General features: G+C 40.9%; 1 protein-coding gene across 1 annotated transcript in view; it reads right to left on the minus strand.

The window, feature by feature from the left end:
• The window catches only part of MYO1D (myosin ID), a 367,217-nt gene that overhangs the window by 129,448 nt on the left and 210,670 nt on the right, over window positions 1-27,099 (minus strand). The window contains exons 17-20 of the mRNA XM_003797217.3: window positions 26,477-26,700; window positions 21,643-21,787; window positions 21,019-21,123; window positions 10,485-10,598 (exon numbers count right to left, since the gene is read on the minus strand). Of these exons, the coding sequence (XP_003797265.2) occupies window positions 10,485-10,598; window positions 21,019-21,123; window positions 21,643-21,787; window positions 26,477-26,700 (588 nt within the window). The remainder of the gene's footprint in view (window positions 1-10,484; window positions 10,599-21,018; window positions 21,124-21,642; window positions 21,788-26,476; window positions 26,701-27,099) is intronic.

Raw genomic sequence — 27,099 nt, forward strand, 5'->3', positions numbered from 1 at the left:
GCTTAATGATTCTCTTGCCTCAGCTTCCCAAATAGCTGGGGCCGCCAGCTACAGGCACCTGCCACAATGCCCAGCTACTTTTTGGTTGCAGTTGCCGTTGTTTAGCTGGCCTGGGCCGGGTTCAAACCTGCCATCTTCGGTACATGTGGCCAGCACCCTAACCACTGTGCTACGGGTACCAAGCCATACAGGAAAGGAAATTTTTATAAAGCAACATAATTATTAGTGCATAAAGGCAGAGTACACAAGTGACGAGAAAGAACTAAATAAGAAACAACCTTAGATTTGGTAGAGAAAGGGTTTTCAACTAAAGGCAGGTTGAGGAATGAACCCAGGAGGCCCAGGAAGGGCACTGCTGTCCATCTCAGGTGGGCTCAGGAGATGGTACACAGACTCATTTAGCTAGAGTGGGATGTCCACGACCTGGGCCTTTGAGACCTCTGGAGAGTTGGTAAAAGCACACAAAGGAAACATGAAAAGGTTTGATATGAGAGGGTTGCCAGAAAATAAGGAATGTGTCTGGCAAGAATTATTTCAGTAGCTATGAGTTTACTGCATTTAAGGAGGGCGAGCTTTGTATAAAGGGTAGTAGGAGCATGAGAGAGAATGAAGTAGGAGCAGGAATAGAGAATGAAAAGATGACAGAGACAATCCCAGGGTGATGGAGGTTCGGCATAAGGTAACAGCTATAGAAATATATATGACACACCCAGAGCAATATTACAATAATTTGGTTATGAAGAGAGAGTGGAAAAAAACCACAAATAACAGGTATTGTTAGAGACGGGCAAATTGTTAGTAGGTAAATATTTGATGGCAACGTTGATCTTAGTTTTTACGCTAAATTCTAGTTGTTCATAGGAAAACACAGAATCTATTCCACAGGCAGCTAGCATTATAGGCTACAGTGAGGGCAATATAATAATAGGCTGGCCACAATGAAATGCTTCCCAAAGATTCTCCACATGGTGGGGTTCGCTGTGTATGTGCAGTTTTTGTTGAGATACAGGTATAATCTAGAGAAGTATGTGGAAGTGTACTATTCAAGGCAAGTCACACTTCCTGACAACTTCAGATTTATATGAAATGCAGGGAATAGGAAGCTAAGTTATATAAACAATGAGAAAACAGACAAACTGAGACAAGAGGAATTCTAGAGTCTTTAAAAGTCACCATCACGTGACAGTGAGTGTGGGTGACGTGTGAAATGCAGACTCTCAGATACTGCAGGGAAGGTAAAATGAAGCAGCTATTTTGGAAAACAGTTTTGTAGTTTCTAACAAAGTTAAACAGATGTCATGTAATAAAATAATTCCACCCTTGGATATCTACACAAGAGAAATACAAACATTTGCCACTAAAGGACTTGTGAATGTACATAACAGTCAAATGTCCATCAATGAGTGAATGGAGACACAGACTATGGTATGAGCCAAAACACGGTATATCTACACAGCAGAATATTACTCAGCAAGAGAACAAACAACCTAGGTAAATCTCAGAAACATTATGCTGAGGATAGGAAGCTAGACACAAAACAGTATCTGTTGCATCATTCCATTCCTATGAAATTTCTAGAGCCAGGAAAGATCAGTGGTTGTGCAGGGCTGAGGATGAGACTGGGGCTTAGTATAAATGAGGCATGAGAGAATTTTCTAAAGTGATGATGATGGCTGATTGCACTACTGCATAACTTTACTAAAAATAACTGTGCTTTATAATTTTTCTTTTTTTTGAGACAGAGTCTCATTATGTTGCCCTCAGTAGAGTGCCGTGGTATCACAGCTCGCAGCAACCTCAAACTCTTGGGCTTAAGTGATTCTCTTGCCTCAGCCTCCCAAGTAGTTGGGACTATAGGTGCCCACCACAATGCCTGGCTACTTTTGGTTGTAGTTGTCATTGTTGTTTGGCAGGCCCAGCTGGATTCGAACCCAACAGCTCCAGTGTATGTGGCTGGCGCCCTAGCTGCTGAGCTATAGGCACTGAGCCTGGAAATGTTAACTTTGACATGAAAATAGTATTGTGATTAGGAAGGAGAATATCCTTATTCTTAGGAGATACATGAGTATTTCAGGGATAAAATATTGTAAGAGAGAAATAAAACAAATATGGCAAAAATAAACACTTACAGAATCTAGGTAGGGGGTACGTGGGTGTTCCCTGTGCTATTCTTTCAATTTCACCTTAAGTTTGAAAAATTTCATAATAAAAAGGGAAGGGCAAGGTGCCTTGGTCTCCCAGAGCAGTAGGATTATAGGCATGAGCCACCATGTGGGCCTGTGACCTCTGGTCTTATTTTTTCTTTTCTTCTATGAGTGGCTCATACTCATATTTCTAGCTCTTTGGGAGGCCAAGGTGGGAGGCCTGCTTGAGACCAGGAGCTTGAGACCAGCCTGAGGAACATAATGCAACCCTATTTCTACAAAAAAAAAAGAAAAATTAGCTGGCATGGTAGCGAACACTTGTAGTCCCAGCTAATCAGCAGGCTAAATCAAGAGGATCACTTCAGCCCATGAATTTAAGGTTACCCTGATCTTAGGATGATGACACTGTACTCTAGCCTGGGCAGCAGAGAGAGATGCTGACTCAAAAAAAAAAAAAAAAAAAAAAAGTCAGAGGAGGAGGGCTTGAATCAGTAGTGAACTCTGAGGGAATAGAGAATAGAAAACTCCCAAGTTAGGAAAGAGATGCATATTAAAGATTTTCTTTATTCCTTTCCTTCCTTGTTAATTGAAGTAGAAAATAGATTCTTCTAAAGCTTGCACTCTTGCACTCAATTATAGCTTTTTATAAGTGAGAAATGGTTAGTGTCTATGTCTGCTACATAAGGTTGGGAATAAAACTTAACATAGATTTTTAAAGTTTGGCATAGAGGAGGCCAGAGAGTTTGCCTATAACTCATTAGAATAAAGATTTTCAAGACCTCTTTTTAAAAAAATTATTGTTATAAAGAGATGGAGTCTTGCTTTGTCATCTGGACTGGAGTGCAGTGATATGTTCACAACTCACTGCAACCTCGAACTCCTGGCCACAAGTGATCCTCCTGCCTTGGCCTCCAAAGCGTAGGGATTACGGATGCCCCAGAGCAATGCTTCTTTTCATAAGAGTAGCAAACTGGTAGCCTGGGGCTGAAGATGGCCTATAGATATGTTTTGTTTGGCTTGCACGGCATTTTATCGTTCACAACACTTAGCATCAGGAGAACTCACATAAAATGTAGACTTCCAATTTTTCTGGGCAAATCCAAAGCTTTGGCATAGTGGACTCATGCACGGCTGTAACCACCTGGAGTGGACTGTCGTCATAATGGGGCATGTATCTCCTTCAGGTCTGTACCTGCGCGACTCCTAAAGGCATGCGACTTTGTAGGCAGACAAATCTCATCCCTTTCTGATGAGATTCCCTCTACTACCATCCTTGGCTCTCCTTCCCCTGACATGGTTGTGGCAAATGAGAGTGTTATGTTGAGAAGAAGTGAAACTGAAAGGAAGGATCTGGGAATTTATTGTAATTTTAGAGTTTGTAAAACTCTGTTCAATGGTAATTAAAGCAGCAACTGACACAGGGATGATCATGCATCAGTGAGGGACAACAGGGAAAAGATAGTCACTCCCCATAGGAAACCCCCCCACCACCACGTACTATGTACTAAAACACACTATGAAACAACTGACGATTTTAAGAGGAACTCACAATGGAAATGACAAAATAACTACAAGTGAATGACAAGGAGAATCCACATATAATATGTGAAGTTCAGCTCAAATCCTTCTCAAACACAAATGCAGTCTTCAGGGTATCGTTTAAGGCTAAATTTAAAAACTAAAAGCATCAAGTCCCCAACTAAAAGCAGCTAGAAAAAGAACCTAAAGAATAAAGAAGAAAAAATAAGACCATAATAGGTCACACGGGCGCAGTGGCTCATGCCGGTAATCCTACTGTTCTGGGAGGGCAAGGCAGATGACTGCTTGAGTTCAGGGGTTCGAGACCAGCATGAGCAAGAGCGAGACCCTGTCTAAAAAACAGGCGGGCATTATGGCAGGTGCCTATAGTCTCAGCTACTCAGGAGGCTGAGGCAAAAGGATCATTTGGGCTCAAGAGTTTGAGGTTGCTGTGAGCTATGACACCACAGCATTTTAGAGGGTGAGAAAGTCAGTCTCCCCCACTCCCCCCCAAAAGACCAGAGATCATGAATGAGAAGAAAATAAAATCAATAAAAGTGACAAAGTGGCAGACCCCTGGCAAAAGTGATCTGGAAAGAAATGAGAAAAAGCACATTTAATCAATATTGAGAATGACCTGGAGTTTTTAGTGCCACCTTTCCCCTCTGAGGAACAACTGAGGGCTGCCCCCCCTCAGCAGAGGACGTGGGGGAACGGTTCTCTTTACACAAGAGTGAAGCGAACACTGCCGTAACAGGTTTCACTAACGTACAGTAACATTCACAGACCCCTGCCGTTGAGTAGTCCAACTCCCCCTGCCCCCTCCCCCGCCATGGCCATTCACCTCACCTGCTGCACTCCCCTCCTCTCTCTGACTCAGATCTCCTCTTCTCACCCTGCACAGTACCTTGCTGTCTTCTTCGCTTTGCTTTCCTCCTCCTCCTCCCCTTTTCTTTTTAGTGAAGTATAACATGCATACACCAGAGTGCACAGATCTCAAATAAACAGCCTGATGAATGTTACATTTCCACACATTTGTGAAACTACCACCAGACCAAAGTGTTAAATATTCCAGCCCCCCAGAAGGCTCTTTCCTCCCTGCTCACGTCTCTGTGCCTTGGCTATTCCTTTGTCTACAATGCTTTTTTCCACCAAGTGCACATACGATTCATTCCCTAACTCCTTCAACTCTCTGCTTAAAGATAAACTCGGTGAGGCCTGATCACCCTGAAAATTACAATAACCCTCAACGCTCTTTATCTTCTTTCTTAATTTCATTTTTCCCTTTTCACTTTCTAGGAAGTACCTTCTTTATGTGTGTGTGTGTATGTGTATGTGAATGCACACCCAGAGTGGAACCTCTGTTGGCTGACCACGCCAGGGACCGTAATGAACCAGTCATCATGTGAAGGTGGTCAACATAAGGAACTGGGCCTACTGAATGATGTGCACATGTGGTGCATGTCTGGTATATGAAAATTAGTTCAACTTAAGGAGGTGGTCAATGTAGGGAAGTGGTCAACTACGGAGGTTCTACTGTACTTCCTCCACTGGAATGTACATTCTATGAGGGCAGAGTGTCCACTGAAGGTGAGAAGTTGGGGCACTTAGTTACTACTGATTTGTACAAGTTCAGTGTGCTAGGATGGGGGAATTGATTCTGTATGGTTTACAGAATGCAGAATTAGGCAAGGAACAAATATTGGTCCCACATTTCCTGCCTCTGACTGTTAAGGAAAGGAGGTTCAGAAACTGATTAGACATGCTGCCAACCTGGTCATGGGCTGAATTCTTTCACTCATGCTGGGGTTCCTGAGCATGATTTTAGACCCTGTTTGACACAGACTAGGATCCTGGTGATTGAAGTGGGGGTAGCTGGAAAGAGCCAGGTCCTAGGTTGCCAGAAGAACCTGGCCTGTGTGAAGCACTTCTCTCCATCAAGAAAACCCAATGACTGACGACTCACTGCACTATGCAGCATCATGTGTGAAGGTCCACACGTGGCATGAGGCCAAAGATGACAGTCACAAATAGTAGAGGGAACAGATCCATTATACTCAAATGAATAGGAGTTATCCATGTCATACCAGAAAAAGTCAGGAAGACTGTGCATGGATTTGCAAGTGTGTGACAAGCAACAAAAGTACCACTTTGGATCATGTGGCATCGGTTGCTATGGTGAGGCCTCATTTGAGAGGCTGTTCAGCGTGTTTCTGCAGGATGAAACTCCTGTGGTTTCTTGGGGTGACTGACTCAGCCCTTAGCTCAGGGCTGACCCATGCTGTCTGGCAAGAAAGAGGTGATTGTGAGTGAGAAGACAGACAAAGAGACGTCAAGACTGGAAGAATGGAAGAAACTCAGCCAATGCAACACACGGGTTGTAGGGGAGGCTGCAGGAAAGTGTGGCCCAGGAGTTCCTTAAATCCCAAATGGCGGCATTTCATTTTTTTTTTTTTTGAGACAGAGTCTCAAGCTGTCAGCCTGGGTAGAGTGCTGTAGTGTCACAGCTCAAAGAAATCTCCAACTCTTGGGCGCAAGTGATTCTCTTGCTTCAGTTTTTCTATTTTTAGTAGAGACAGGGTCTTGCTTTTGCTCAGGCTGGTCTCAAGCTCATGAGCTCAAGCAATCCACCCACCTCAGCTTTCCAGAGTGCTAGGATTAAGGTGTGAGCCACCGTGCCCCGCCCAAATGGTGGCATTTCCTGGATTTCTGCAGATTCCCTTGTTACCATGTGGATCCTTGTTAACAATAAAACATGACTTAAGACAACATGTGGTTTCTGTTTACAACTCAGGAAAGCCTAAAGAAAATAAGAAAGGAACCCGATACAGAAGGAGAAAGGCAAGACAGAGAATGAGGGAAGTGTGGGTACCCCAAGCTATGTGTTTTTCTTGACTGCTCTTATTTCCGAAAACTTTCCAATTTGATTTTGCAACATGGTGTTCCCCTATTTTTTTCTTTCCTAGAATGATTCATAAACTTATGGAACTGAAGGGAAATTAGAGCCCCTCTATTTAGCACATTAAGAGAGAGATGAGAGAATGGAGGACCATAAACAAATTTGCTTTCATTCCATTTCTTTCAGGGATTCTCTATTCTCACCACTTAACTGTGAATGTTTTTGAATAATCCACATCCCTTTCTCCCTCTATACTCATCATTTTGGCCTCCAGTTATACATGGACCTACTCTTAAATTTTAATCTTAAGTGCTGAATTCTCTCCTACTCTATAGAATAAGATTTCTCGTTATCCATGGAAAGTATACTTGTAATTTTCACTAGGACCTCACACTCAACATGGTTAAAATGGAAATCACTTTCCTTCATCCTCTCCCAGCTTCTCCAACACTATCTTTAGTATCATCGTGTTTTAACACAGATTCCTTGTCTTAAACTTTGTCTTTAATTTAAAAATATTTCAGTCACACAAAAAAGGCATGAAAAATAATATAACAAATACGCACGTCTCCACCATCTAGAATTAGTATTTTGTCAGATTCACTTCAGACTTAGAAAAGAAAGATTACAGATCCAGTTGGGAGCCCCCTACCTCATCCAAGTTGCTCCCTCTGAAGAGGCTGCTGCTCTTGGGAAGTGAGTTTGTCCTGAAAGCAGAGCCCAGGACAAAGGCTGATAGGCAGGCAGAGCTAGTGTGGGAGGTGTGGGGACACTGGCAAGGGGCTGGAGAGGTGGTTCAGGGAAGGGGAGGAAGCCACCACTGGGGCACATGCAGCTTTCTCCTGCTGGGAAGCTCTAGGAAATGGCCTAAGATAGCCTGGAATGACCCTGGCCAAGGAATGATGTAGGGGCAATCTGCAGAAATCCAGGAAATGCCACACACTGAGTGGCTGGGCACTTCCAGCCCTCCATGTATGAGGCTTCTGGCTGCCCGAGGGCAGCCTTTTGACAATGATGTTGGCTGTTGGGAATTAGGCTGGTGTGCACAAAAAATGGTACAGGAACACAAGGGGATGTGGGCGGAACACTGAGGGCAGCTGTGACAGTGTGTATCCATCCCACTGACACTGTTTTACACTATCAGCCAGACATCACTCACAAGCTTATAATTCCATGTCCTATTTAACAGAAATAAAAATAAGCACTGCTAATTTTTATGATATGATATTACTAATAATATTCACAATGATAATGATGATGATGAAGGGACATGGTGGCTATAAATACAAACCAGTCAACGTGAAAAAAAGACTGTCTGCAAAAATAACTTCAAAGAATTAACTGCTCATGGGATCTGTCATGTGCCTGATGGGTCTCCTCTTAATACAAAGCAAGGGGAAAGAAGGAAAACGCCTACCACAGTTCACGTTTGTTTGGTTTCACACTTCATTAGACTCTGACGAAATATAATTTTCTCCCTCATCATCCTTAATTTCCTCCTTCAAGACTATAGGGTTATTAGGCTTAAACTGTGATTGAGATAGACGATAAACACATCTTTGCTAAGAAGACCATATACAATCAAAAATATTTTAGAATATTTTCTTAAGAATATTTTCGATTTACCTGCAATCAACTGGTCTTTATATTGAAAGGGGGAAAAAAGTGTATGTGCGTGTGGTGTGGTGTGAGTGGGAAGGTGCAGAGTGGAGACAAAGATTAACCCCATAATCAGGGCATTCCAGATCAATCAGCAAAACAGGAACAAATAGTTGGCCTTCTTTATATCTTACTACCAAAAGGACCCCTGATTTAACAAAAGTTCAAAACAGTTTGTTTCTTCTTTTCTTCTGCAGAGACCATAAGGACTTAAAATAATCCCTAAATAATACTCCTCATAGATCCCAGTATTAGATAAACACAGACTTCCCTCTTGAAGAACTGGCAGACAGAGAAAAATCACCTGACACATGGAAAGATCCCATAGTCCCGTAGGATCTTTCTGAAGAATCAGAACAGTCATTTGTGAGTCAGACTCCATTAAGAAAGAAAAATTAAAAAACAACTCTTATACTGAGATTCAAGGAGATACCCACCAAACTTCACATTTCAAATAAAAAAATTATTATAGAATTTAAAAACTGTATGGTTGTAGTGAACAACAGAGTGGATTTATGAGGTCTGAGGATTAAGTTTGTGAACTTGCCACTGTGCCCTTATGCTGGCAACACCATATACACGGCTCGGTGAGTTTTATAACTTTGGCACATCAGTGTCTCACAGTTGTGTTCCTGTTGACATGTGGTGAGTTTCATAACTTTGGCACATCAGTGTCTCACAGTTGTGTGCGTGTTGACATGTGGTGGTGTCTTATCTTACTGAGTGATGTTTATTATCATTGTTGCACGTTTTTGGGTGCCGTCTCAAGAATGGCAGAGTCTTAATTAGAGCAATGAACAAACATTAAATTTCCTGTTAAACTTAAACTTCATTTCCGCAAGAGTGGAAATGAAATCAGGGATGTTTTCCAAGTTAGTCCAAGTTTATGGGGATAATGCTATGAAGAAAATGGCAGTGTACAAATGGATTAAACAGTTTTCTGAAGAAAGAGAAAGTGTCACTGATGAAGTGAGGTCAAGGAGACCAGTAATGAGCAGAACTGATGAAAACACTGCAAAAATACATTGAATTGTGTCAGAATCATCAGCTGACTGTGAGAATATAGCAGATCAAGTAAAACATCGATAGAGAAACAAGAAAATCTTTTTTTTTTTTTTTTGAGGCAGAGTCTCACTCTATAGCCCTGGGGTTGAGTGCTATGGTGTCATAGCTCACAGCAACCTCAAATTCTTGGGCTCAAGCAATCCTCTTGTCTCAGCCTCCTGAGTAGCTGGGGCTACAGGTCCCTGCCACAACCCCCGGCTAGCTTTTCTATTTTTAGCAGAGATGCGGTCTCATTTTTGCTCAAGCTGGTCTCCAATGCCTGAGCACATTCTTAGCCTCCCAGACTGCTAGATACAAGTGTGAGCCATTGTGCCCAGCCGAGAAACAGGAAACAGGAAAATCTTAACTGAAAATCTTGGCATGAGAAAGGTGTGTCTCTTTCTATCATGTCAGTGCACCAGCTCACATAGCACTGTCAGTGAGGAAGTTTTTAGCCAGTAAACAAATTAACTGTTTTGGAACACCCTTCCTACTTACCTGGATTTTTTTCTTTACCTGAGAATAAAGGAAATATTGAAAGGAAAACATTTGATGATATTCAGGACATTAAAGGTAATATGAAGTCAGCTCTGGTGGCCATTCCAGAAAAAGAGTTCCGAAGTTGCTTCAAAGGGTGGACTAGGCATTGGCATTGGTGCATAGCTTCCCAAGGGAAGTACTCTGAAGGTGACGGTAGTGATATTCAGCAATCAGGTATGTAGCACTTTTTCCAGGATGAATTTGCAAAATTTATTGTCAGAGATCACAGACCAGCAATTAAATGTATACAAAATAAATTGTGAAAATAATTCTGGAGGCAGCATAAATTTTACATTTCAAAGAGCAGTAATGTCTTCATAAAGTAATCTCCTACTGTTCGTTCTACCTGATTTCATTTCCACAAGACAAACTTTACGAAAATAAATAAGAAAATGTATTATATGCCAGCACATTTAAGTAGTTAAGTAGGATTAGGAAAAGAGAAAATTCATACAGAACCCAGAATACTTGCACTTAAAAAAAAACTTCATTAATCTTTTGGATGCCTTGAATCTTTCTTATAGAAAATTGTGCATTTGAACAAAACATAAGATTGTCATAACACGTCAGGAATTCATGGGCTCTATTAAGCCCCAAGATCCTACAAGTCAGTCTATCGATCTATTAGCAATCCATGACCACCAGGAGAGGAATATTCCAAGAGAACACACAGTACTTACGTTGTATAGAGGGATAGTCTTCATCACCTTGTACTGTTTAGTGGGATCCATTTTATACAGGTGACGGTCAGTGACAAAGATCGCTCGGTCTTCTACTTTACTAAATCGATTCACCTGTAAGAGAAGAGACCCATAAACCATAGTGTCTCTTCAAGAATGAAATCCAGTTGGCTGAGTGGAGACAGATTCCTCAGTAGACGCATACCACGTCTGGCAATTCCAAAAAATACAATAAAGATCTAAAAGGGGCAGCAGCTTCCAGATTTATGGAATTTGGCAATTGAAATTTTACAATTTAACAGGGAAAACATGGAAACCACAGAAGAATTAAAAGGACTAAAAATATGTAACTCAGATACTGTCAAGAAAGTAAAAAGTCAAAGTCTACAAAGAGCTCAAGCAAATCAGCAAGAAACAACCAAACAATCCCATCAAAAAGTGGGAAAAAGACATGAACAGAAACTTTTCAAATGAGATATACTAATGGCCAAGAAACTCATGAAAAATTCAACTTCCCTAATCATCATTGAACTGCAAATCAAATCCATAACGAGATATCACCTAACTCCAATGGAAAAAAAAAATCCCCAAACAACAGACACTGGCATGTATATGGAGAGGAAAGAACTCTCATATACTATTGGTGAAACTGCAAACTAGTGCAACCTCTATGAAATATTGTGAGGAGGAATCTCAAAGAACTAAAAGTAGACCTACCATTTGATTCAGCAATCCCACTGCTGGGTATGTACTCATAGAAAAAAGGTCATTTGATAAAGAGGGCACTCGCACTCAAATGTTTATAGCAGCACAACTCACAACTGCAAAGGCATGGAAACAATACAAGTATCCAACAACACACAAATTGACTAATGAAATGTGGTATATGCATACCATGGAGTACTACTCAGCCATAAAAAATGATGATTAGTATCTTTTGTGACAACCTGGATGGCACCAGAAACCATTCTTCTGAGTGAAACATCGTAAGAATAGAGAAATGAACACATGTACTTAATATCAGGTTGAAACTAATGATCAATACTTTCATGTACATATAGACATAAACCTCAATGACAGTCAAGCTAAGGGGAGTGGGGAGGAAGGGTTGGATAAATTCACACCTACTGGGTATAGTGCACACTGAGTGAAGGGCACACTTACAAACTGACTCAATCCATACAAAAACAAAGTTTGCAAATAAAACATGTGTACCCCCCAATATTCTGAAATAAAAAAATAAAGATTCATGAACTTGGGGAAAAAAAGAAAATTAAAAACCTACAGAATGGCAGAAAATTATCTGATAAGGGACTTGTATCTAGTATATATTAAGAATAACAACCAATACTTTTTTTTTTTTTTGAGACAGAGCCTCAAGCTATCCCCCTGGGTAGAGTGCTGTGGCATCACAGCTCACAGCAACTTCTAACTCCTGGGCACAAGCGAGTCTCCTGCCTCAGCCTCCCAAGTAGCTGGGACCACAGGTGCCTACCACAATGCTCGGCTATTTTTTGGTTGTTTGGCGGGTCCAGGCTGGATTTGAACCTGCCACCTTAGGTGTATGTGGCTGGTGCCTTAGCCACTTGAGCCACAGGTGCCGAGCCATAACCACCAATACTTAAAAGACATAACTCACTTACACAAAGGAACAACATGAAGCCCTTAGTTACAGTAAGTTGAGTCTAGTGTATGGGAGTGAGGCAGGTGAGAGACCAATAGGTAAAAATAATTTCATAAAATTATATATGAAACATAAAACTAGATAACGATATAGGGAGAAAATATAGTGTGTGTGTCTCTGTAGAGTGCTGCTTTATTAGACAGAGGGTCAGAGAATGTTCACATTTGCAGGTAAATCTTTTCCTAAGAGACAGAATAACCCCAGGATATTTTATAAATAAGTAGTTCACTTCTTATTAATTAGGATGTTCAATCTTAGACTTGAAACATTCAAGGTATTAATATTTCATTCAAGAATTAATATTACCTAGCACTAAAAATTTTCAAACCACGCTAAGCAGTATTTTTCAGTGTCTAGAAGTAAAAAGAAAGCAAACAAAACAAAATAAAATAAAAGCCTAAAAAGCTCTTCTCAACTATAATAGGTATAGTTGTGACATATATATTCCCCATCCCCTCTTCCAAGTTCTTACTTCAAAGATGCAAACCAAGACGTTAGAGATTAATTTTAAAACACTGATAGCTTCAGTAGATTTAGATAACTAAATTTGGAGAGGTAGGATAGGATATAGCAAATTAAATTCGATTATTAATTTGAATTTTATTTAGTCTTCTCTCTTTTACTGCATAGTTTCAGAGATCAGCCAATTCTCTAAGTATTTCCTTTATAACCAAAGTTTATTTTTTAGTCTTCAAGTTGACACAAAATGGTATCTAGAGTTAAGAGATAAAAGAGTCAATGTGGTAAAGTAATCATTACTTTTAATAAATAGATTCACATTGCAACAGTTTTTAGCATAACAGATGCTAAAGTTTTAGCATCTTGTCAGAAAACTTAAAACTAGTTGAGTAAAGAGATTTCACATCTGCATTTTTCTAAGTTGTCTGCACAATAAATAACACCCTTCTGAGAAACTTTGCAAAAGAAAGGGTTCCACAGGCAAGTTAGTTTGAGAAACACTATAAACCACCACCTCCACTATGGGTTATGAATATATTAAAGACTCTGAGAACTCACAATTAAAGAGCATGTTTAACTCTGTATTTCCAAAATACGTTCAGTTATGAAACTCTTTTTCAACAAACACCTATTAATATCTAAAAGACCATGAGACTGTAAACCTATGTTGGAAAACACTAACCATCATTTATATCAATCTTACTATATGTAGGACAGAGAACATCTGGAATAGAAACTGGGTAAGTAAAAGACATGCTCCTTATCTTTGGTAGAATCATACTGAAAAATATGTGCAGTGCAAAAGAATATGATTAAAAACCATGTTGCCTAATTTCACAAGGTTGCTCCAGAGTCAAAACAAGTAGGCCCTACCTAAGTCCTTTTTATGATATGTCCATGAGTTAATCTAAAAAACAAGAAGCAAAAATTTCAAAGCTACAACTGTTCTGAAGCTCTGTTTAGAAGCACCACATTCTTTCATGTGCAAAAAATGTAATTTCTAAAGAGAATGCATTACAAATCTTTCCCTTCTCCTCAAGCAACTCAAATTATTCTTAAAACACGAATCAAGTGAGTGGGAAGGGCAGCAAGTGAAATCAAAGCCTTAGGTTGCATAATGTAGCTACATCAAAACAGCAAGGTGAAAAAACTCTACATACGTATATGTAAATCCCCGACTTACTTAATATAATTATGACATAGGAACATTATTTTCTTCCACTTAAATTCAGAAAGCAATAGAAAAACTACATCATAGACTCAGTATTCACTAAGATTTCGACCAGTTTCTTTTATTATTCAAAAGCTAAAATCTTCGACCAAAAGAAAAAGCTCCTATCTTGTTTTTCTCTAAGCATTACAAGTGATCTAGGTAGGGGTGGCACAGATAAAGTTTTCTTGGAGAGTTAGAACATTATGGGTGAGACTAGTTCATTGCAGAAGGCTTCTACTTTAAAGGACGTTTTAAAAAAGTGCCTGTTTCCAAAAGAATCAAAGCATAAAGCAGAGGGCTTTACTGAAATCGTATCAGGTTTACCCTGGTGCATCTTTGGCAATAAAAGGTTTCTAAAGAAGATAATACTTAAGCTACAGTGGGAAGAAAAGAGTATGTTGCGTTGAATTTAGAAATAGAGGAGCATGAATGTTACAGTTTTTAATCCAGCAGGACCCAGGGAGAGACATGCTCTCTGCAGGACACAAAATTGTCATGGCTAGAAAAATAGAGACACAGGCTCGGCGCCCGTGGCTCAAGTGGCTAAGGCGCCAGCCACATACATCTAAGGTGGTGGGTTTGAATTCAGCCTGGGCCTGCCAAAACAGCAATGACGGCTGCAACCCAAAAATAGCCGGGTGCTATGGCAGGCACCTGTAGTCCCAGCTGCTTGGGAGGCTGAGGCAGGAGACTTGCTTGAGCCCAGGAGTTGGAGGTTGCTGTGAGCTGTGATACCACTGCACCCTACCCAGGGGGACAGCTTGAGGCTCTGTCTCAAAAAAAAAAAAAAGAAAGAAAAATAGAGACACAAGGCTTTTCGGTAGCAGATGACTTTAATCCTTAAAACAATTCAATTTTCTTTGTTCAATTATTCTGATTACTAATTTGGCTTCCCTGCTATCTTGATACTAGAAGGGGGAGATACTAGACAGAGGAGACGAGAACTCCTAAAACGGTGCCTTCCTTTGTCATATTCACAAACCGGCACTGTGCCTTACACATTTTTGTGTGTGAAGCTGGTTAGCAAGAATCTTTTGTTGATTGTCTGATTGACTCTAGGCACACTTATAAAATAGAGTTTCTGGATCTTAGAGTTGAGAACTAAACTCTAGAGCGTGGCAACCTTCCCAAGATATTGCTGGCAGTCATTCTTTGATGACATTTATTTCATTCTAACTTTAAAACCTGCTGCTCTCTGTTTTGTTACAAAGCCTATATTATATGGAGTTGAACTCTTCTTGCTCATAATGTTCAAACACTCTCTATGATATAATACAAAATATACATTTGGCCTGTGTCTTGCCTCCTGACACAGAGCTCCTCAAACCCCAATGATTTCATGAGTGACAGGGGTGACAGGTCCCTGGTTCCTGACACAAGAGCTTCTTACTGCTGAAGAGACGACTAGTGACGGGGGGATCCTAGATAGTTTCTGGGTTAGAGCTGGTTCCCAGAAAGACCACGGTATGATTAGAGAGTTAGAACTTTCAGCCTCACCCCCTCATCTCTATGGAGTGGAGAGGGGCTGGAGACTAAGTTAATTGCCAAGAGCCAATAATTTATTTCATCAACCATGTCTTTGTAACAAAACTTTCCATAACCCCCCACATATGGGGTTTGGAGAGTTCTGGGGCTGGTGCAGGCATCCACATGCTGAGAAGCCACAATTACTGATTTAAACTGTGTTTAGACCACTGACATTTAATGCGATTATCCATATGGCTGGGTGTAAATCTGCCATTTTTCAATTTGTTGTCTATGTGTCTAATTTGTTCTTTGTTCCCTTTTCCACATTTAAAAAAATTCTCTTATGGTTTAATGGAGAGAGAGTTAACTCTATCTCTATCTATCTATCTTTTTTTTTTTTTTTTCCTGAGACAGAGTCTCACTTTGTTGCCCTGGGTAGAGTGCCAGGACATCACAGCTCACAGCAACCTCAAACTCTTGGGTTTAAGTGATTCTCTTGCCTCAGGCTCTCAAGTAGCTGGGACTACAGGTGCCTGTCATAATGCCTGGATATTTTTTTGTTGCAGTTGTCATTGTTTAGCTGGCCTGGTTTGAACCCGCCCACCTGGGTGTATGTGGCTGGTGCCCTACCCAATGAGCTACAGGTGCCACCCACAGAATATATCTTAAAAGCACCTGTGGCTCAGTGAGTAGGGCGCTGGCCCCATATACGAAGAGTGGCGAGTTTGAAGTTGGCCCCAGCCAAACTGCAACAAAAAAATAGCTGGGCATTCTGGTGGGCACTTGTAATCCCAGCTACTCGGGAGGCTAAGGCAAGACAATCACTTAAGCCCAGGACTTGGAGGTTCCTGTGAGCTGTGATGCCACAGCACTCTACTGAGGGCGATAAAGTGAGACTGTCTCTAAAAAAAGCTTAAACAACTACATACTTTCTGCCTTCTTTTGCACTGAGATGCTTTTATGATTCCTTTGCATTTTAGCTCTTTTTTTTTTTTTTTGCAGTTTTTGGCCAGGGCTGGATCCGAACCCACCACCTCCGGCATATGGGGCCAGCACCCCACCTCCTTGAGCCACAGGTGCTGCCCCCTAGCTTCTTTTTTGACTCATTAGTTATTAACTCTTTGTTTTGCTATTTTGGTGCTTCTCCTCGGGTTTATAGAATATAATTTTAATGTTTCAGAGTCTACTGATATTACACCCCTTCGTGTACAATATAAAAACCTCACAATAACATATTTCCATTTTTATGCTATTGTTGTACGTTTTACTTCTACATACACTGTAAACACTATATTACATCATTATTAAGTAGCCAATTGTGCTTTTTCCCATTTTTAATATTCTGGTAAAATATATGAGATAAAATTTACCACTTTAATCCTTTTAAGTGTACATTCACTACTTCTGTGTATTGTGAATAATATTCCCATGATTGTGTGACCATCTCCAGAACATTTCACCTTCACAAACTGAAACTCTGCACACATTAAATAATAACTTCCCATTTCCCCTTCCCTAGTCTCTGCTCACCCCCACACTGCTTTCTCTATGAATCTCTGCACGCTGGGTGCCTCATGTAAGTGCAACCACACAGCATTTGTCCTTTTGTGTCTGGTTATTTCATTTAGCATAAAGGTTCATTCCTGTTACACCATGTATATAATTCCTATTTATGGCTTTTTTATTCTCTGTACATATATATAATATTTTCTTTATTCATTCCTTCATCGATGGACATATTTAACTTGTTTCTGCTTTCAGCTGTTGTGAATAATGCAGGTATACAGCCAATTATCTATTTTCTTTTTTTCAAGACAGAGTCTTACAGGGCCGAGCGTGGTGGCTCACACTCATAATCTCAGCTCTTGGGAGGAGGTGGGTGGGTGGACTGCCTGAGCTCACTGAGGTCGAGACCAACATAAGCAAGAGCAAGCCCCTGTATCTAAAAAACAGCCATGTGCTGTGGTGGGTGCCTGTAGTCCCAGCTACCTGGGAAGCTGAAGCAAGAGAATAGCTTGAGCTCAAGTGTGACCAAGTGAGACTCTGTTTCAGAAAAAAAAAAAAAAAGAAAAACAGAGTCTTGCTCTGTCACCCTGGGTAGAATGCTGTGGTGTCATCATAGCTCACAGCAACCTCAAACTCCAGGGCACAAGCCACTCTCTTGTCTGGCTTCCTGAGTAGCTGGGACTACGGGTGTGTATCACGACACCTGGCTAATTTTCCTATTTTGAGTAGAGACAAGGTCTTCCCCTTGCTCAGGCTGGTCTCAAGCTCTTAAGCTCAAGCAATTCCTGCCTTAGCCTCCCAGAGGATTAAGCCCCCAGTCACTACGCCTGGCCCCAATGACCTTTTGAAGAGATTTAAATAATAAAATATGCTTTTGTCTATGTAGCTATCCCTCCCTTGGCTCTTCATCTTTTGGAAATGTTCACTTTTTCATGTGGTTTAGGTTTCCTTCTGCCTCGATGACTTACTTTAACATTTCCTACGGTGCACAGCTTTAGGAATGTCTGAAAAAAAATCTTCATTTCACTTTGATTTTTGAAAGATTTACTCGCCAAGTATAGAATTCTAGGTTGACAGTTTTTTCCTCCAGCACTTGAGAGATTTTGCTCCACTGTCTTCTCACTTACATTGTTTCTGACAAGAAACTGACGTATACTCATCTCTGTTCCACTGTGTCTTTTTGCTCCTTACTACTGGTGCTGAGCAAGCAATTGGATGACGACATGCCTTGCTATAGTTTACTTCATGATTCTTTTGCTTGGGGTTTGCTCAGCTTCTTGGATCTATACATTTACTGTCTCATCAAATTTGGGGAAGTGTCAGTCATTATTATACATTGTTAACATTTTTTATTTCTCCCCTTCTGTCCTCTCCCTCAGGGACTTCAACTGCACGTATATTAGGCCCCACCAAGCTGAACAGGTTCCTCACGCTTTGTTTTGTCTTGAGTCTTTTTTTTCTCTTTGTGTTTAATTCTGGATAGTTTTATTGCTGTATCTTCAAATTCACTACTCTTTCTTCTGCAAAGTTTAATCTGCTGTTAATCCCTTTGGGTGTTTCTCTCATTGTGATTTTCATCTCAATGAAAATTCATTTCTTCATTCCAAGTTCATGCAGGTCGTTTCTAAATCTCCCATGTGTTTAACACGTTCAGTCTTTCCCCTACGTTTCTGAAGATATGGAATACAATTATAATATTGTTTTAATGACCTTGTCTGTTTCCTGTTAATTCTATAATCTGGGTCAGTTCTAGGTCAGTTTGAGTGATTGATTTTCTGCTCATTATGGGCTGTAGTCTCCTGTTGTTTTGTATGTGTGGTAACCCTTCCCTCCTTTCCTTCCTTTTTTGGGAGAAGGGGTCTCACTCTGTTGCTCAGGCTGGAGTACAGTAATGCAATCATGGCTTGCTGCAAGCTCAAAGTCCTGGCCTCAAGAGATCCGCCTCCTGAGTAGCTAGGACTATAGGTACATGCAACACACCTGGCTAATTCCTCTATTTTTTGTAGAGACATGGTCTTGCTATCTTGCCCAGACTGTTTTCAAACTCCTGACCTTAAGTGATTCTCCTGCCTCAGGCTCCCAAAGTGCTGGGTTTACAGGGGCAAGCGATCACATCTAGCCCATCTGATAATTTTTGATTGGATAGCATGCATTCTGAGTTTTACCTTCTGTGTTATAGATTTTTTTATATTCCTATAAACATTTTTGAGCTTGATTTGGGGATGCTGTTAGGGTTACTTGAAAGGAGTTCAATTTTCTCTGGTTGTGCTTTTTAGATTTACTGGGTAGGATAACAGCAATGTTTAGTTAAGAGCTAATTGTCATTGGTGGATATATTTAACTTGTCCACCTTCATCAGTACTCATCAGTACTCTACTCAATGCCTCATGAATCTCTACAAGACCCTTGTCAGTATTGTACTCAATGCCGACAAGTACTCTACTCAACGCCTACTCAATCTCTACTCTACAAGACCCTCATCAGTACCCTACTCAATGCCTCATGAATTATGAAGCTTTCCTTTCTGGCTAGTTGGAACAGGTACTATTTGCAACCCTGTGTGAGTAGTAGAAATTGTTACTTCTAATTGTTTGGGGTTGTTCTTTCCTAACCTTGAGTTATTTTCTCATATGCATGTGCTGATGGGTATTTAGCTGAATTTTCAAAGTGGTCCATCTAATAATCTCTGGACTTTTCTTATGGCACCACGTTCTTTTCTCTGGTATCTTACCCTGTGAAACTAGCTGCTTTGGTCTCTCCCAGCTCCTCTCTGCAACAAGGAGTCTACTTCTGGCTTCCCTTTACTCCTACCACAGACTAGAAAGTTTCTCAAGGCAGAAAACAGAAAATGGTAAGGCTCACTTGATTTTTCTCAGATTCAGGGATTCCTGTCCTTCCTTGATGTCCACTGACTTGAAAAACCATTGTTTCACCATCTTACATCCTTTTTACATTCATTTTAATGACTATACTGTACTCTCTTGTGTACATAATTAATCACTCACTGATTCATATTTACAATTTCCAGTTTTTTGTTATTACAATGTACAAAACTGTACACACATATATCTTTGGATATCAGTGCAAATATATTTTTAGGGTAAATCTGAGTTGTGGAATCCAAGATTAAGATGTATGGACATCTTACATTTGGACAGATAATGCCAAATTGTCCATTTAAAAGGATTATATCTTATACTCCTACCAATACTGTTTCTTTAAATCCTTGCAAACATTGGTCAATACTTCAAAGTCCGCCTTACTTATAGGTGAAAAAATCTATTTTCATTATTTTGATCTGAATAATACTGTAATTACATATTTTAAAAAAAAGATTTGAAATGAAGCATCTATAAAAAACAACCTACCTGTGGACCATTGTTATGAAGTAATTCTTTAACAATTTTCTGAAGTCTTCTTTTGTGTACCGTCACTTATTTCAATATCTCTTCTAGGCAACATTTTTCTTAAATTCACCATTTTATTAATATTTGTTAATTTATTTAGATAATTTTACAATAATTTCAGTTTCTTTTCTCTATATTCTTCTAAATGAGTATTTAAAGGTTTTTAAAATACAAACCCTTGGCATCAAGGAAGCCCTTCACCTTGATATTCACTTTCTTTAGGAAGGCTTAACAATACAATTTCTGTCACCTCAGCCATTGCAACAATGCTTCAGCACAGACAGTATAGCTCACTGACAGTGGTCCTGGCAGGCACCACCAATAAGGACAGATGACAGTATAGCTCAGCTAGTTCTGTTCCAATTGTTATATTTTATTATAGGTATACTTAAGTGAGTTTCACTGACTCGGTCTTTTTCTCTTTTCCTTTTTCTTTTCTTTTCTTTTTTTTTTTGAGACAGAGCCTCAAGCTATCGCCCTGGGTGAACTGCCATGGCATCACAGCTCACAGCAATCTCCAACTCCTGGGCTCAAGCGAGTCTCCTGCCTCCGCCTCCCAAGTAGCTGGGACCACAGGCGCCCGCCACAACGCCTGGCTATTTTTTGGTTGTAGCCGTCATTGTTGTTTGGCGGGCCCAGGCTAGATTCGAACCCACCAGCTTAGGTGTATGTGGCTGGCACCTTAGCCACTTGAGCCACAGGTGCCAAGCCGCCGTCTTTTTTTCTAAACCACCTTCTCATCTCCATCCCTGAATCGGCCTTTTCTTTCCGAGATGATCTGTTCCCAGCTTGCCTTACCTTACGGACGTGACAAGAGAAGAGGACGTTCATGTACTTGTCCTTCCGTTTCAGTTCATTTGCCACAGGGACAAAAGTGCCTGAGGTCTGAGGCATATCTGGCTTCTGAAAGAAAAAGGAAACAAGTTAAAATGAGGATGCTTTGCATTTAGATGCAAAGGCAATCCTTTAGGATACCACTTTATAACTATACTGATACAGTTTCACACATGTACTTTTTATCTCCTCACTCCAGACAGTAAGCCACTAAATGGCTGTCATCACATCAAGAGTCCTACAAAATCTTAAGAATAGAGAATGGAAGAGAGGATGAAATGTAGCTCCAGGAAAAATTACTAGTAAGGTGGCAATTAAAAACAGTTGCTACATTATAGCAGGGAAGGTTTAAATGGGCAAAAGCCAGGTTATACAGTGTACTTAATACAAATGGATATAATACAGAGAACCCTTTTAAAAGTGAGGGAGACATTAAATATATTCAGAAACAATAAAATCTTTTAATTTAGTGTCTCTCACAGAAATTTAGTTTTGAAAGGTGTTTTTTTATTTTCTGTAATTCTGGAAGAAAAATTCTTCCCTGTAAAGGGAGCAGGAATAGATTGCACTTCGTTTTCTTGAACTTACTGAAGCAAGGTAGTTGCCTTCCCAGGCTCTCTGGAGCCCAAGGTCAGCCCTTTGACCTTTCAACATTTCCATGGCGGCAACCTTTGCCCTGACTTGGGGCAGGTCCGAAGCTGAAATGCTCTTGATGAGCTGGTATGCTCTCCACCTACAAGTAAACAAAATGAATTAGACCTTAGAAATATGATCTCATTAATTCCTAAAAATAACCGAACCTGCCACTAAAGTAAATGAAACCAAAATACTGCATGCTACACTAAATAAAAAGAAAAACGCTTCCAAAATGCACAGAGATGTCGTTAAAATACAGTTTTATATAGGTAGATATTTTCTAAAGCTTGCATTGTTGTTCATGTGTTTTGAAAGCAACTAAAGCTTAGTGATACATGGGCTCTTGTAATATTAATATTTAGGGCACTGATAATTTGGATTTGTCATTCACTCAATCAGCTAATGTTTTCTAGGCACCTGCTGAATTCCAGGTGCTGGTCTAGGCAGTGGGGGCACAACAAGCAGCAAAACAGACAACGGTTCCCTCTGTCAGGCGCTCGTATTCCAGAGAAGTGACAGGTAAAAACACTTGATGGGTAGACATACAGACTGTATGGTGGTTATCTGTGCTATGGAGGAAAACAAGACAAGGCAAGGAGGGCAAGGAGGGCAGGGAGTGCAGCAGAGGGAAGGAATGGGGAACAGGCGTGGTGTCTGCAGAGTGGTCCCACCAGGTACCTCCAATAAGGACAGATGAGCTGTAACCACAGGGGAGTGAGGAGGCTGGTCACACAGTGATCTGAGCAACAGTGTTCCAGGAGGAGAGCACAGGATGTGCAGAAGTTCTGGGTTGTGAGCTTGCTTGGTGTGTTCAAGAAGTGACATGAGGAGGGGTGGTCTAAGGGAGAGCCATGAGACCATTTATCCTTGGGAGACTTTGGACTTTACTCTTGAGGAATTGAGAGGCCATGGAAGGCTTTGAACATGTGACCTGACTTACCATGCTTTAAAAGGATCACAGTGATTGCTGTAGGCTGGGATGAGGAAAACCTATTTGGAGGCTGTCTCTGTAATACACTTGCTAAAGCAGTGGTTCTCAACCTGTAGTTGTGATCCATAGGAACTGTATTAAACAGCAGCAGCATTAGGAAGGTTGAGAACCACTGTGTTAGAGGAAGATGGTTTAGATCAGATAGGTGGTAATGGAGTGGAGATAAGAGTTGGTTTGGGATGTGTTCTGAAGGAATAGCCAACAGGATTTGCTGAGGGGTTAGATGGGGGTGCCAGGGAAGATTTAAGGATGACTTCAAGATTTTTTTGGCAGGACAAATGTGAGCATAAGGCCCACCTATTCCTGATTGAGAAAAACAGGTATAAGTCATGCTCTTGGCATCATCTTAGCCCTACCTGGTACTTAGATCCTCTTTTCTGCCACAGAAGCTTAAAGCTTAAAGGGAGGTTGGAAACAAACTGAGAATTTATCAGATGAATATTCAAAGCCCATAGTTCTCAATTTAACAAAATTGAAAATTCCCACTAAAATAACTGAAAGAATATAAAATCAAGGAAAAATCTACGCCATTCTCAGAAAGTGGGAATGATGTCAACAAACCAAAAGGTGGGGTGGCACCTGCAGCTCAGTGGGTAGGGTGCTGGCCACATACACTGGGGCTGGTGGGTTTGAACCCAGCGCAGGCCTGTCAAACAACAGTGGCAACTGCAACAACAACAAAATCTCTGGGGGTTGTGGAGGGCTTCTGTATGGTCCCAGCTACTTGGGGGGCTGAGGTAAGAGAATCACTTAAGCCCCAGAGTCTGAGGTTGCTGTGAACTGTGATGCCATAGCACTCTACTGCCCTAAAAACAAACAAACAAACAAACAAAAAAACAACCAAAAACTGAAAGGTGTGAAGACTTTCAGGAAGATTCAAGGCAGATGGTGGCCCTGGGCTAAAGGACAAGTGGCTCATGGCAACACAGTCCGCTGGGTAGAAGGAGAGGCAGCCTCGGGCATTGATGGTTTTTCTGACAAAGCCCAGAGAATCCTTAGGCCTGAAGCAACAGAAGCCAGTAGCAAGGGCAGGCGGTAAAGGATTTGATGGTGAAAGCTGCACCAGTTCTCCAAATGTGGAATGGCTGGCCCTGGCGAGGTGGGATATCAGCCATGGCAGACAGGGTGTGAGACAGCAGGGCACCAAAGCAATAGACATGAAATAGTAAAGGCTCAACAGAGCAGTGAGTCTTTTCTCTACTAAAGAAATTCTACTTTTCTCTACTATTACCAATGCTCTAGTGAGACAGACTATCCTAAGATCATTCCAGAAGAGGCTGGACAGGTGACAGGTTTGGAACAGTTGGCAGTCAAAGCCACAGACAGTAGTGACAGGCAGACCCTATAATACTCAGTGGCTTGCTAAGCCACTGCCCCAACTTTAGCCCCTGAGCTCCTCATTTCATTACTGGTGGGGAGACATCTTTGCCGTCTGCGCGGCTGTCTCCAGGCTATGTGCCCGGTCAGCCTAGCACTTCATGCCCACAGCAGCGCAGGACAAGGTCCATACCCAACTGACTCCTGATTCCCACAGAGGCACCAGGGGGATCTGGGCCCTGACCTGCACAACCCACAACCACAAAGAGCCATGCAGGCTGCTCATCCTGATCAAGCAAACCGCCATCTATAAATACATATAGCCAACAACAGCTGCGGCCATAAAAACCACCAGCCTCAATGACATGAAAAGGGGACAAAGCTGGGCATGAGGAAGGCCCAATTAGAAAGGATTACTGTGAGGAAAAGCAGTGATCTTAAACATGATCAGATGTGCACTGAGATTTTAGAAAAACAAACACAAGCACCCAACAATCACAATGGAATTCTTCAACACGTTTCTCTCTGTATTCCACAGATCTAACAAGTCCAGAGAGCGACTGGAGCAGGGGCTGGTAAACCACAGCCTGTGCCAAACCAGGCTCATGGTTTGTTTTTGTTCTGCGCATGAGCCAAGAATAGTTTTTACATTTTTACATGCTTAAAAAAACCTAACAAAACATAGGATATGTGACAGAGACCATCTAAAGTCCTCAGAGCCTAAAATACTACTATTTGGCCCTTTCAGAAGAGTCTGCTGAACCCTGAATGAAATGAACACAGTGGTAAGATTCATTCACACTGTGTGTGCATGTGTGCATGTGTACGTGTGTGCATGTATGTACATGTATACGTGCATGTGTATGTGTATGCACATGTGTACAGGTGTGCACGCGTGTGGGTATGTACATGTGTACATGTGCGTGCATGTATATGTGTGCGTGCATATGTGTACATGCGTATGTGTCATGTGTATATGTGTACGTGTATGTGTGTGCGTGTGTACGTGCACGCGTGCACACAAGCCGAGCAGGCATTCTATTTTCAAATGCTGTTGTCTACAAGAGTTGGGAAGGCTGGGACTATTTTTAGTGTTTTCTTGTTTGTCACTACATCCTTGGAACTTAGGTTAGTGCTCGACACAGCAGGAATTCAGTAAATATGTGCTGAATGAGTAAACTAAATTTTATATAAATTAATCAATTCTGGCCCATGAATAAAACATCACAGGCTAAAAAATACTCTTCTGCAGCCATTAAAAAATCTCATGTTGATCTTTATTGTCATGGACAGGTCTCTAAGACTTATTTTTAAGTAAATCACATGACCATACATATAATCCTGCCTGTGTAAAAAATGGGGGGAAAATGCCCAAATGATATGTGACTGTGTAAAAAGCTTGGCATGACTGAAAACTAATATTTATAGTATTATGTCTGAGAATTGATGGTTGAGGTACTTTTCTTTCAATAATTCTTTACTGTTTTGAGTATTTTTCTTTTTATGAGCAATCATTTCTTATTTTTGTAAAAAGCAAATGAGATACATATTAAAGAGTTCTTCCACACTTTTTACTTTATCTTTTGACACCTTCCACTGATTATAAATAGAGCAAAATCTAGAGAAGATAAAATCTGATTTAGCACAGAATTATACATTAGCTCTCTTACATTTAGTGTATCAACTAGTTCACAGTGTTCTTTACAGAAGTCCATGATACCAGATGACTACATTTCAGAACTAGTAGTTTAGTTTATGGGACTAGTGGCCACATCTAAGACAGAGCTAAATATATCTGGTACATTCTAGCAACAAAAAAGCTCAAAAAATGAAGGGAAACGACTTAGGAATAACTAAATACTCAGATCCCAGGCAGGTTATAAAAAAATGATAAGCTGGCAAGGTACCAAATTGTACATGGGCGTTTATTTATTTAGAAGATAGCTTGCTCTAAAACAGTTGTTTTCCCCTTTGGCTGCACTTTAAAATCATGTGGGAAACTTTAAAAAGGATCCCTGCCTGGCCCCACCTCCCCCAGCTCCATTAAATAGGACTCTTGGAGGTGGGGCCTTGGGCGTTTCATAAGCTCCTGATACTCTAAGGTGCAATGAGATTGCGAACCACTGCTCTTAAAGGATTAATGGATTTTCTAGTTTGAGTTATGTATGGTGGTTTTATTTTTTGCTAATGAAAGAAAGCGGAGACGGCATGCTTAGTAGCTTAGCTTAAATATGGCTTGGATCCAGGGGTTGTGGCATACTGTCAACGCTATGGGAAAAATAAATTGACAGTTACATTATTTTGAGAGGTGAGCAGATGCCCTTGGAAAGCAAAATCCACAAAACTGAAGACATAAGGTAAAGGTAAATGTCATAACAGGAAATAGCTGAGCCAAAATCACGGTCTCAGATTAGTGACTTTACATAGTACTGAGTGTACTGCCATCAATGGACGCAGCACATAGTAACAAGTTCTTACCTATTAAAAATTGACTGCAGGAACTCCTGGACATGGTGAAGAACCTTAGGAGGGACTGGCCACGTCACATGCTTCCCGTAGTCCCTCATGGTCCTGACCCCCTGGAAGCGCCGGGCCACCTCATGGATGTAGGATTTCACTTTGTAGCGCCGGTAGTACCTGATTATCGTCAGAGCGGCCCTGGTTCTCTTGTACCGCATACGGGCCAGGGTGCCCCGCCACACCTTCACAGTAGGGAGAGACAAAAGAAAGACATTACCAGATGACTGGGTTGTAGATGACTTTGATATTCTAGAACCTCCTCTGCTTCCAAACTCAACCAGTCAAGCGCACAAAATCAACCCGAACCAAAGCATGTCAGTTCCATTTGCCACCCACAGGTGGTGCTGGGAGTCACACTGGTTCTTGTTTCAGCTGTCCAGCTGTTCATTATTTTATGTATGCTCAAGGGTGGTGGGTTTGAAGCCAAGTCCTGTTTTAACATTACATCACAAAAAGAAGAAAGCCAAAATGCAAATATCGTTGGATAAATATTTTAGGAATGTTGAAGGGAAGCCGGATGAGTCAGAACCAAATGCCGTAAGTATCTATAGTTCTCCTGTGAAACCCAGCTTTACATAGAT

Source organism: Otolemur garnettii, unplaced genomic scaffold (assembly GCF_000181295.1).
Source record: "Otolemur garnettii isolate 467f Iridium unplaced genomic scaffold, OtoGar3 scaffold00112, whole genome shotgun sequence".
Classification (NCBI taxonomy): Eukaryota; Metazoa; Chordata; class Mammalia; order Primates; family Galagidae; genus Otolemur; species Otolemur garnettii.